The 12,975-nt window shown below is 45.6% G+C and overlaps 1 protein-coding gene across 1 annotated transcript in view; it reads right to left on the bottom strand.

Moving 5' to 3' along the window:
- The window catches only part of LOC133381916 (uncharacterized), a 28,905-nt gene extending 18,167 nt beyond the window's left edge, over nt 1–10,738 (bottom strand). The window contains exons 1-5 of the mRNA XM_061621496.1: nt 10,601–10,738; nt 8,991–9,068; nt 8,390–8,470; nt 7,726–7,815; nt 6,524–6,604 (exon numbers count right to left, since the gene is read on the bottom strand). Coding sequence (XP_061477480.1) covers nt 6,524–6,604; nt 7,726–7,815; nt 8,390–8,470; nt 8,991–9,068; nt 10,601–10,634 — 364 coding nt within the window. The 5' untranslated portion in view covers nt 10,635–10,738. The remainder of the gene's footprint in view (nt 1–6,523; nt 6,605–7,725; nt 7,816–8,389; nt 8,471–8,990; nt 9,069–10,600) is intronic.
- Between the last annotated feature and the right edge of the window lie 2,237 nt (nt 10,739–12,975).

Below are 12,975 nucleotides of genomic sequence, written 5' to 3'. Positions count from 1 at the left end.
TTATACTTCTAGTATTGAAAAGGGTTTTGTGTTTGCTGTGACATCTGTTATTGTTTTATTATGAAACTGTTTTTGTAATTGTTGTTTGCTTTTATAAGCCATTTTGAGCACAATTGTCTTTTTTTGTAAGTTGCTTTGAGTTCCATTTTGGAAAAAGTGACTAATAAATATTAATAATAATAATTGTCTGCAGGGAATCTATCTCCCCTGCCAGGTACCCTGTCCCTAACACCTCCAGCAGTGAGTGTGTGTGCCTGGCATTGGGTCAGGGAGACAGAGTGGGGATTCTGGTGGTGTACCGGCCGCCCTGAGCTGGTGGAGCTGGTCTTGGCGTTGGTGTTGCGGTTCCCCAGGGTGATGGTCTTGGGTGACTTCAACATACATGCTGAGGTTAGACTCACAGGTCCAGCTCAGGGCTTCACAGCTGCCATCACAACCATGGGGCTGTCTCTAATATCATCTGGACCAATGTGGCAGGACACACACATGGTTAGTTGTGGTCAGTGACCAAGGTACCGGTTCAAAGCCAACCCTCTCCTGAATGAACGCACACTGGTCAATAGAAATCACTTATTGAAAGAATAAAAGAGGTGCACACTTACAGCAGCAAAATAGTTCCTTCATATCAACACTCAAAAGGGGCAAGGAAAAGCACAGTTGGCTCCAGAATCGTACTCAAAGAGTGCTTATCAATGGAGCTGGGAAACTTCGGCTGCCTTCAGTTCCTCCAATCCCAGCTACGCTGCTCACGCTTCCCGCCCACAACTCCAGAGACCGGGATCTCCTTATGCCCCCACCCGCCACCCAGACATTTTCTCCTCCCTCTCCAGAGGAATCAGCCTTTGCAGTTTGTGTCTGCCTAGCAGCAGTGAGGTCACTAGGGTTGGTGTCACCCAGTGCGGTAACTCATGGTGTCACCCCCATGGACCTCCTCCCGTACCAGACCATACAGAATCCTTAGTAATGTCTTTTGTACCAATGTTACTCGCAAATCGTAATTCCCGTATATCTCTGAATGTAATGGCAATAGTAGTGACATAAACAACTAGCAAAATTAAAATTACACCTTTAAATTACAATATCATACGCACAGACCAAATTCTTGCTCTTATCACTAATGGGAGTTAATTATCTTGCATATGCCCATAGTAAATTTTCAGATACTTTCAGACCCTCAGCAATTTTCAAGTGGTCTATGTAGAACAAAGGTTTGGGAACCCCTGGAATAAGACACCTGCTCATGTCCCTATGCTGCTCTCACCCCTCATTTAGGTGCCTGGGATGCATGCGTGTGGACACACCTCCTTACAATGATGGAAAGTGATTCTTAATCATAAGTCTCCAGACACAAAGTTACATAGGTATTCATCAGTTGTTTAGTAGAAAATTCAGAGCTGCAGGGTCCCTTCATGATAGTTACAGCCACGTACACCCTTTTTTGCTCCTGGATTAAGAATGAGATCTTTGTTAATGCATTCTCTCACAACAACAAACATCTCTAGGAGCCAATCAGCATGAAAGTGGAGCGCGTTAGCAACTGAGAAGAGTCTTCTCAGTGGTTGACTCACCTCCTTTCAGCAGGAAAGGCAAGCAAGCATATTAGAAGTCTCTTTTCAGTGACTAACACACTCCCTTTTCATGCTGACTGTAGGATGCTTGGAGACATAGGGACCCTGCTCCCAAAAAAGCAGAGGGACTAAGACCCCCTGGGTGACTACCCTCCTGGTGCTTATGGACATGACCCTAATATATTTTGTGATGTGCAAGTTCGATATTATTTATTAAGTGTGTTTAGGATTACACTGATGGCATTTCCAAATATGTACTTTCACACAGACTTTGGTTTTCCATAACACAATGTTTGTCCAAGCCTCCACACTTGGGGGGGGGCACTACTTGCACACCCCTTCCATAAGCACATCAAAGTTGGATACACACCTGAACCAAGACCCAGACAAAAGGGCACTCAAAACAAAAAGGCAATTACAGTGGCTGAGTAGATCTTGTACAGTGGTTATACTGACTGGGCAGCCACTCTCCTTCACATTTTACAAAATACTTTTTCCTATACAAAGATTAAATTTCTGTGTATGAAAAAGTAATATATGAAGTGGTCTCAATAGTGAGAAAAGTAAACAAGTGAATGCTGATCCAAATGTTTTTCATTCTCATGTTATGAAGCTAGCTGCCAGATGACGAATCACCTTCGCTACGCATGCAGCATAGACTGAATAAACAGCACCCAAGCCACCATTCAATACGTGCACCTGTTCTTTCCAACATGAATCTACAGGTCTCAAAAAGTAATGTGTGACAAAGTCCTCAAACACCTTATAACATGCCTCAAACATGGTCTCTTGTTCTACCAGCAGGCCTTCACACCATCACTTTGCCAAAACATAAGGATAGGTAAATTGCTTTTAGGGAGGTTCACAATTATGATTTCCTATTGATTTAATCTGAAAATATTTTAAATACATAAAAACAGCCAGCGGAAGATATTGGAGAAATATAAAATAAATACAAATTAAAAAGGGGGGGAGGTGAGGAGACCTGAAATGTGCTACTCACCATCTCTCAGCCTATCCTCCCCTCAGGATGAAAACAATGGACCACCCCCAGGAAGAAGGGCACACTTAAAATGTAGAGGAAAAAATCATCTACAACCATCGTGTGAAATCAAATACTTATTGGGACACAGTATGAAGAAATATTTATATAAACATGACTCTCAAATATGTTTATGAATTACACAATCTTTAAATATATTTAGAGTGCAATCCAATGTTTCTTTACTCAGAAGCAAATCCCAATGTATTCAATGGGGCTTACTCAAACTGGGAAGTGTGCAGAGAACTACAGCCTCAAGTGATAAGGAACTTGTTCTTTCAACTTGTTCTTTTCAGTTGAGACCTTATCCAAGACTGAGTCTGGGTTGGAAGTGCTTTTTAATGTGTTTTTAAGCCTTTTCTTTTTTTTAAAAAAAAGATGTTTTTTTAAAGCTTTTAAAAAATATTTTCAAAGATGTTTTAATATATTTTAAAGTCTGCTTTTATGATGTTTTAAAGTGCTTTTAGTGCTTTTGTTTGCCACCCTGAGCTCCTACTGGGAGGAAGGGCGGGATATAAATCAAATAATAAAGAAATAAACTTCATTCACCCAACCCAAAATTCAGAATCATGCCTCTTTAGGCTGCTTTCCAACTGTTTATTCTTGCTTTATGGTTATTGGATTTTAAATCGCTTTATTTCTTGTTGTGAGCTGCCTTGGTTTCCAACCCTACCTCACAGGGTCGTTGGAAAGACAACACACACACACTGCAGATGTATAAATACATACAGCCCATATAATAGTTTATTGTCAAACCAGTTGGTCATTGCAGAAAAAACAGTATTCGTTTCCTACAGAATAAAAACTGTAATATCTAAGTAAGCCCTGCCTACTTGCTTTAAAATAGGACTGGAGAAGGAAGGACAGAAAGAGAACACAAACACAATTCTTTTTTACATTCACTCCAAAGTCCCATTGATTTTCAGCACATTCATAACCTTGTCTACTCAAAAGTAAATCCTATTGAATTCAATGGGATTTACTCTGGAGATATGGGATTAGCAATGCTTTTACCCCCACAAAAGCAGGTATTGCGAAGGTTTTCAAAACACTGCCCAGGATCTGACTCCTACACACAAGACGGGAAAAAACTGAAATATATATATTTACCCAATTTATGAGATTTTCAAATAAACGGGGGGGGGACCATTTTCTGTCCTTGCAATGAGGTTTACTAAACACTGCCACGGGTCAAACAAACACTTCACTGATTGGCTGCAATCCTGAATGGGCGGGGTTAAAGCTACAAACTGCTATACAGTAGTTTAAAAAAGATTTAATGGGTGGGCTGATGTTTTTATGTATATCTCGAAAACCGGACCACCTAGACTCTTAATTTTTTTTTTAATTAAAGCTGAGAATAACCTCCCTCTGAAGGTGTCACCTGGTGCGGTCCACCCCCCCCGCACCCTCCCTAGTGACGCCACTGCTTAAGGGAAGGTTCTATGCCAACATTGTTGAAGAAGGCTGTGATAAGACCTTTGCAAAAAAAGCCTTCGTTAGACCCTGCGGATCTTAACAACTTCCGCCCAGTCTCTACTCTCCCCTTTCTGGGCAAGGTGATTGAGAGGGTAGTGGCTGCTCAGCTCCAAGTTTTCCTGGATGAATCGGACTATCTAGACCAGCCTTTCCCAACCAGTGTGCCTGCAGATGTTGTTGGACCACAACTCCCTCGCTGAGAAAACCGAGGTACTGTTTGTGGGAGACAAGGGAAGGTTAGGGGATTTGGACCTGGTCCTCAGTGGGGTACAATTGCCCCTAAAAGACCAGGTCTGTAGCCTCGGGGTCATTCTTGACTCCCAAGTGTCTATGGAAGCTCAAGTTTCGGCTGTGAGCCGGGCAGCACTGTATTAACTGCATCTGATACGGAGGCTATGCCCCTACCTTCCCAATCATCTGCTCTCATCGGTGGTACATGCCCTGGTCTCCTCTCGCCTAGACTACTGTAATGCGCTCTACGTGGGGCTTCCCTTGAAAATGGTCCGGAAGCTGCAACTGGTACAAAACGCGGTGGTGCGCCTGATTAAAGGCACACACATGCTGGCACACTCGCATTTCAACATCTGCTGTTACTATGCTGCTGTTGTGTTGCTTTAAACGAAATTAAGCACACAGAAATACACACAGTGCAACAGGCACAATGAAGGCACTGAAAGAAGAACCTCACTATTCAACTATCACAGCTGAACCAGAGGACAAGCTGAAGGCCCTGAAATTCATCACCAGAACCAAAAATGTTCCGAGGGATGCTTCGATCCGGCCCCAACACAGCCAGCTCATCTCAGGGGAGAGGCAGACGGGACGAGGCAGAGCTGCAGCCTCCGATCTGGAGGGTCTGCTGGGAGGGGCGCTTCAGGGGCGTCCTCGCCCTCACCCACCCTCCCCTCTGCCCCAATTGCATACCTTTGTTTCGAGGCTCCCCCTGCATTTCTTGCAGAGAGGTGGGGCGGGAAGGGGAAGTCCCTCCTTTGGGCTCTTCCCTTTCGGTCTGTCCTCACTGGTTAACCCTTAAAGAGCAAAGTGGCTGAAGCTCCTCGGCTGCTTCACATGGAGAGGGAGGGGAGAGGGAAGCCCCTTTCTGGCCGGTGACCCTTCCCCACATTAAAAATAAAAATGCCAGGCACATTTTTAAAAAAAGTTTTTGAGGGAACAGCTTAGGTTAGCCTAAACCCAGTTTCCTTTACCTGTTAGATTTCTCTTTTAATTTCTCCTTGTTTAAATGCATATTTTAAATTGTTCTTTGTGAACCACTTAGAGGCTTTCTGTCGAGTAAGCAGTATATAGATTTTGTTAAATAAATAAATACAGGATGCATTACAACAGACTTAAAACAGTCCTTGTTGAACAAGAGCTCCATTTTGCAAGTTGGATTTCTGCATGATTACTCAGAAGAAAGAACCTTGTGGAACTTACTCCTAAGTTAATTATACATAGGATTGCAATTGTAGAATCAAAATGTATTGTTGGGAATTGCTGGCAGTCAGGCAGCTTTTTAAAATCATTGGGATATACAGTAGGGCCCCACTCAAATAGCATGTTAGGTTCCAGACCCCCACCAGAAAGCAAAAACCACCGAAAAGTGGATCAGCTGTAGCACGAGGGTTTGGAACCTAACCCACTGACTGCACCAGAAGAGGAGAAGATCAGCTGTAGTAAGCTGATCAGCACGATCAGCTCGAGTGCGGGGAGCTCCACCCCCCTCCAGCTGATCACCCCACTGGCGCCGTATTAACGGAATGCCAAAAAGTGGTGCACCGAGAAGCGGGGCCCTACTGCTGTGGATTTCTCCTATCCACCCCCTTTGAAACAGAGATCCTTTATTCTGTATTTTCTTTTTTAAATAAACTTTTTGGGCTCGTGGGTGTGTGAAATTCTGGCAATCGATGTAAACAGCTTTGGCAGTCGGCCAATTTTCTCACTAGTCCTTACAGAGCAAAAGCGATTCCATTTCTCACGGAGGCTTTTGGAGGAGTAAAGAAATCCCCATCCTGCAGCCCCTGCCAAGAGTTTGGTTTCCATTGTGAAATCCGATTAAAAATAAAGTCCCCTTTTGCTTTTCTGAACCCCAAGGACAGACAGCTAGAGAGATCTGACCCATAACAGTGCCTCGAGTCCACCCTCCTGCCCCACAGGACCATTTCAACCTTCACAACCAAAGGTCTGCTGCTGTAGAGAAACTCCGAGGAGGGAAATATTGTGAGATGTTGGATGAAGAGGAGACGGGAGGGAAAAGCGGCCAGGAGAAACTGTGCCCTGAAGGGTCCGTCTGTTCGGATGATATTACACAGGAATGGGGTGGGCGAGGGGGGAGAATCTTCAGCTCCTCAAAGGGCCCCACGACACAGCTAAGCATGTGGGCTCCTTATTGGAGGAAGGGCGGGACATAAATTAAATAAGAAATAAATAAATCTACCTGCTGAGGTCTCCTCCTCTTCTTTGGGTTCCTGCATCACCGGATCTTCTCCTCCTTCCCAACAGGAAATGAGGTCTGGTTCTTTAAAAAAAAAAGGGAATAGGCAAGATTAGTTATTTTTGACCACAAAGTATTTGGGCATTCCAAATCAAATCTGAACGCTCAAAACATTTTGAACGAGAGCAAAGGGGTGCCAACAGCACGCAACTCGGGCCATGTGCCTTGAGTACTGTGGAGCCAGTTCTTTGGAGTTCTCTTCCCTTTGAAGTGAAACAAACCCAGACATTGTTACGCTTTCCAAGTTTGTTGGAAGCTTTTTGTCCCCCCGCCAAGAATTCTTAATTACTGTTTTTATAATCCTTATTAGGTCTTTTATTCTGTTTTCTATATAGATATTATTTTTCCTGTGAAGTTTGGCTTTTATTGGAAATTGTCAGCTGCTGTGTGGAAGAAGTTCCTCAAAAAGGAAATGGAAATGGACTGCTTTCAACTCGATCCCGACTTATGGCGACCCTATGAATAGGGTTTCATGTTAAGCGGTATTCAGAGGTGGTTTACCATTGCCTTCCTTGAAAAGTGAGCTATACATTTTTAAATAAACCAATAAATATGCTGTAGAATGTGTCTTGGGTTTAAAAAGGGTTCATATAAAAACCTGTGCAAAACCTGAGCTGTGTAGCTTTGCCAGATAATATCTGTGCTGAGAAGCTTCTAGCTCCATTTGATGCAGGGCTTAATGAGAAGCAAGGTCCACTTTTGTTCAGAGGGGCTCATTTTTACAATTAATGCTGAATTTGGCTTCAGGCAGGTGCAGCGTCGCAAGATCTCAGCTGCATGACTGTGAGACGGGGACCCTCTTGCAGAGCATGCATGGCCTCGCTTTTACTTTGGGCTTCAAGAAAATAAAATCCAAGAGCTGGAGAAGCCACTGCGCCTCTTCTTAAGATCAATGGTCCACAGCCCTGCCCAGAATCCTGGGTGGGATGGGACCATTTCATCCTTCACAACCGAAGGTCTGTGGATGAAGAGAAACTCCGAGGAATGAGATGTGGTGAGATTTTTAGGTGGCAGAGGAATGGAAAGGGAAAAACCATGAGAAGAACTCGTAGCCTAATGGGTTAGCCTGCCCTGGATGACATTATTCAGGAACAAGAGGGGTGGGTGGGGAATCTTCAGTTCCACAAAGGGCCCCACAACACTACCTGCTGATGTCTCCGCCTCCTCTTCTTTGAGACCCTGGATAAGTGGATCTTCTTCTTCTCCTCTTTCCCAACAGGAAATGAGGCCTAGCTCTTTCAAGGAAACACACAAGTTACTTTCGGTACTAGCTGGGTCTCCTTCAGACTGTCCGGATCTGGAAGCCAAGCCACATATTTTAATTTTGGGGAATCTCTCAGTGGACGGAAGGGGAACTTCCACCTGACAGCCAACCTTCCTCTTTACTGCATGAGATGAGCTTGATCAAACCAAAGGCCTATCTAGTCCAGCATCTCCACAGGGCCTGAATCGATGTGTATGGGAATCCCACAATCAGTCCTAATAATACTAATAAAATTTATATCCTGTCCTTCCCTCCAAAGGGAATCCAGGGGGGCAAAAAAATGATGAAGCAACGAAATCACCTTTAAAACGAAACATCTTTAAAAAAAAACAAGGTCAGAAGGCTACAGCCATCATGACTTATTGCCCTGGAGAGCCTTCTCTTCCACGCATCTATCCAGCTTCCTTTTTGAAGCCATCCGAGATGTCCACCAGGAGAACTCACAGCCTGATGGGCGACTCTCCCCTGGATGACATTACTCAGGAACAGAAAAATGCTTCCATCCCCAGACCAAAAGAGGCTCCACAGCACAGCTCAGCACCAACCTGCTGAGGTCTCCTCCACTTCTTTGGGGACCTGGATAAACAGACTTTCTCCTTCTTTCTTACAGGAAGCGAGGTCTCGTTCTTTCAAGGAAACAGACAAGATGAGTTACTTTTAACCACAACATAAAAAGTCAGGGATTCCATATCAAACCATTTCTACAACCTCAGAGCTAAGAAAGGCAAGAGCCCATCTCCTGTTGCTCTTCCCGTAATTCCGGAGGTGGCCCATAAACATCAGGACTGGTGGCCCTTGAGAGCCTTCTCTTCCATGCATTTATTTATTTATTTAGATCTATATCCCGCCCTTCCTCCCAGTAGGAGTACAGGGTGGCAAGCGAAAACACTAAAAACACTCTCAAACACATCATTAAAAACGGGCTTTACAATATATTAAAACAAAAACATCTTAAAAAGTAATTCCAACAGACACAGACTGGGGATGAAGCCATTTTCCTTAGCCCCTTTTAAAGCCATCCGAGATGTCCACCAGGAGAATTCATAGCCTGATGGGTGACTCTCCCCTGGATGATATTACTCAGGAACAGAAAAAAGCTTCAATTCCCAGACCAAAAGGGGCCCCACAGCACAGCTAAGCACCGACCTGCTGAGGTTTCCTCCTCTTTGGGAACCTGAATAAGAAGATCCTCTCCGTCTTCCAAACAGGAATTGAGCTCCGATTCTTCCAAGGAAACAGACAGGACTAGTTACTTTTGACCACAAGATATTCAGCCATTCCAAGTCAAGCCATTTGTAGCTAAGAGGAGGGATTGTTTGGGACATGTTAACTCCCTGAAGAGGACAGGGCCGTGTGGTCCCAGCAGGGTCAGCCTCGCACTTGGGAACATGCGCTCACTGGATATGACGCCCAACCTGAACTGTCTGTTGGGGAGGACAGGGTGGAACTCAGCCAACCCATCTGTTTTCATTTGGACAACATCATCTCGCCACAAAGAGAGTGAAAACCAGCCCTGAGAACTTCACCCTCCTCTTCCTCTTCCAAAAGGGAGCAGGGCTGCGCTTCACATTTACACTTCTGGAGGAAACCTTTCTCCATGCAGATTAAGAGTGAAGCCACCGCAAGATATTCGTGTAGCCAGAAATGCTCCCATAAGCTTTTCAGTGTCGTAGCTTGAGAATGTATATGCAAATATCAATGCTGGCGTCGGGAAGAGACAGAACAGGGCCAGAGTATATGGTTTGGATCTCTGGAAGGGAAATGATGGTGTGTTGCTTATAAATAAATGTTCCCTTCCTAAATGCATATTCTCTGAAAAACGTCCTATTGATTTTGAGGAATCAACTCTGACGCAAGCATGTTTGGGATGGCAGCTTAATTTTAACTTCCAGTTTATGATTCAGTTATAATTTGCATATCGAAAGGGCTCCAGCAATGGGGGTGGTGGGTGGGGGAGTGAGAAATTTGTCAGAGAGAGTGTTTCTTCCCCCACCCCCTACTCCCCATAATCCATCTCTGGTACCAACCATGCAGATGCTGAATTAGACAAAATATGCAAAAGCACATAAAGTGAAGGTCTAAGTCATGGTATGATTCTGAAAAATATATGTAGAAAGGAATGATGGAAAATATAGTCTATGGCTGAGTACACAATAATGTCCAATTTCTAATGCACCTGCAATTTACCACACAGAGTAAACTGCTAGCTCTGTAGACAAGATGTACATACACTCCCAATGACAAGACAGCAATAAAAGGCAGAGGCGTACTAATACAGAAATATAAAATGCAAGGATAAAATGCACAACATATCTCAAATAATTTGCCAAACACATTTCGACTTGAAGCAAGTCTTCTTCAGTGGCATCTATATGGAGAGCTTCTCCAGAGAATCTTCCTCAACCGAAACGCACAACAATATGCGGAATGCAGCAACATTCTTGCAGAAACTGCGCTAGGGCTGTCTTGAGAACTGGCAAGGACTTCGACTCCGATGCATGAGGTTAGGATCCAGGCAGGCACCAGTCCTGCTCACAGACTAAGCACAGGGGTGCCTAGGCCCCAAAGGCAAACACTGGGCAGAGGGAGGGAGAGGGAGAGAGGACTCTCCCAAGCTCCAAGGGAGCAGCAATTCCCACTGTGGAGTTTGGACTACAGCTCCCAGAATCCCTAGTGAGAAACTGACTTTCCACTCCAGGCATCATTGGCACAAATGGCCTTCAACATCTATCAGTTAAGAAAACGTGTCTCCTTACTGAAAGAGGCTCCAATCTCATAATTCTCCTCCATGGCTTCCCTGTGCGGAGCGCTTTGGCCCGGATCCAGGAGATCCACTCCTCCTCCGTGAAATGCACAGCTGCTGCCTCCTCCTCCTCTTCCTCAAAGGTCACCAGACCCTGGAAGAAAATGCCCTCTGCTCAAGAGACGGCCTCTTCCGCACAGACCTTTGCGTCCAGCTTGAAAGGGGAAGGGCAACAGGGTGTGCTTCAATCACTCACAGCACTCAAAGCGCTCCTCCCACGCGGCAAAGTTGGATCCTGAGGGGAGGGCCCAGTAAGGATCTGGCCCGCAGAGCCAGAAAGGGTTCCCACAGCTGGTTTTGAGACTGGAGGGCTGTGAATGCCGTAAGCAGAAAGGGCATTTACCTTGGCCCATTCCCCAAAAGAGCAAAACATTAGGATCAAATGCAGAACTTCTCAAGATGGCCATTTAGGTGAAGGACATCTGCCTTGCATGCAAAAAGTCCCGGGTTCAATTCTCAGCAGCATCTCCAGGTAGGGCTGGGAAACGCTGCGTGCTTGAAACCCTGGACAGCAGCTGCCAGTCAGTGCAGATAATACTGAGCTACGTGTACCAAGTCAATATAAGGCACCTTCCTACGTTTCCACGAAGTTGCTCAAGTAAATGACTTTCTGATCATTTAATTTGTAATGAAATAAAACTGGCCTCTTCTGTAAAGTCAGCAGCTGAGGTGCAAAGCGGGAGGCTGACATCACTCTTGCCTACCTTGCAGGACTGCAGTTTGGATGACTCAGATGAGCTTATTTGCTGGCCACACATGTTTATTCACACCTTCCTCCAAAGGCCCCAGAGTGGGAAATGTAGGTTGATCTCCCCCTCCCCAACCTTCAGCAGCAGCAACAATGTTGTAAGGTCGGGAAGGCAAGGAGATGGTTGTCCTAACGTTTGTGTAGGGGGGTGTGTGTGTGTGTGTGTGTGCGAAAGAGAAAGAAAGAGAGAGAGAGAGAGAGAGAGTCTAAAAGGGGGGGAGGTTTGTGGATATCCCAAGAAGAGACAAAGTTCATTTGGGGGAGAGGGTAAGCACTGAGCTGGGGGTTCGACTGGATGGTCTTACAGGCCCCTCCCAACTCCATCATTCTACAAAAAGCGTGTTTCCTCCCTGGAACTACCGCAGTGCAGAAATGGGCTCACAGAAACCCACTGTGGACAGAATGGACAAGAAAACAGCCCCCGTTTGGATGTGGGGAAAATATTGCTTACTTATTCGCTTGCTTACTCTCTCTTTTTTTGGTCTGCTTTCTTCTCCAACGCGTTTGGGGGGAGGGGGTCACCTGCTCCTGCTCCCCTTTTGTCCTCACACAGCAGCCCAGCGAGGTAGGCCGGCTTTCTCAGCCCCGGCACCCGGGGGTCTCCTCTGCACCAGGGCGTCTCTTCCCACCCCCACTCCTGGGGCAGAGGGCGCTACAAAGAGGATCGTGGAATGGAAGCGCTGCAGCTGTTCGGCCCCCAATGTTGCCCCTAGGTTGCATGCCAAAATGTATGTTGGAGTAGCCTGTATGATATATTGCTGTGATCGGGGGACTCTCCCCGTCAGGAATAACAATACATTTATGCAATCAACATCCTCCAGAGTCTGATATTATCATAAATACGTAATGATGTCATGAATTCATATAAAATAAGTAACTGGGGGTGCCCACCCCAAAATGTGCTCTGGGCCAGGACAAATCATACACCCCAGCAAAGGGGAGGATGTCCTCTATGAGATGCCAGTGCACCCCACCTGGCCCAGAGCTTCTGCTGGGCGCAGGGCATGGATAAAGGCATCGATGTAAAAAAGAAAGAGACCAAAAGAGACAGGGAAAAATAAGTAACTGGGGGTGCCCACCCCAAAATCTGCTCTTTGCCAGGACAAATCATACACCCCAGGAAAGGGGAGGAGGTCCTCTACGTGATGCCAGTGCACCCCGCCTGGCCCAGAGCTTCTCCTGGGCACAGGGCATGGATAAAGGCATCGATGTAAAAAAGAAAGAGACCAAAAGAGACAGGAAAAAATAAGTACTGTGGGTGCCCACCCCAAAATCTGCTCTGGGCCAGGACAAATCATACACCCCAGGAAAGGGGAGGGTATCCTCTACGAGATGCCAGTGCACCCCGCTTGGCCCAGAGCTTCTCCTGGGCACAGGGCATGGATAAAGGCATCGATGTAAAAAAGAAATAGAGAAAAAGAGACAGACAAAAATAAGTAACTGGGGGTGCCCACCCCAAAATCTGCTCTGGGCCAGGACAAATCATACACCCCAGGAATTCCATGAGATGCCAGTCTTTCCCAGCTAAAATAATGAAGAGCTAATAGGGGAATATATGTAATTTGCGGGGACCACTCCAA

This window comes from Rhineura floridana, chromosome 3, assembly GCF_030035675.1.
Source record: "Rhineura floridana isolate rRhiFlo1 chromosome 3, rRhiFlo1.hap2, whole genome shotgun sequence".
Lineage (NCBI taxonomy): Eukaryota > Metazoa > Chordata > Lepidosauria > Squamata > Rhineuridae > Rhineura > Rhineura floridana.
Note: the sequence above shows the minus strand (reverse complement) of the source record. Positions and strands in the feature narration are given on the sequence as shown.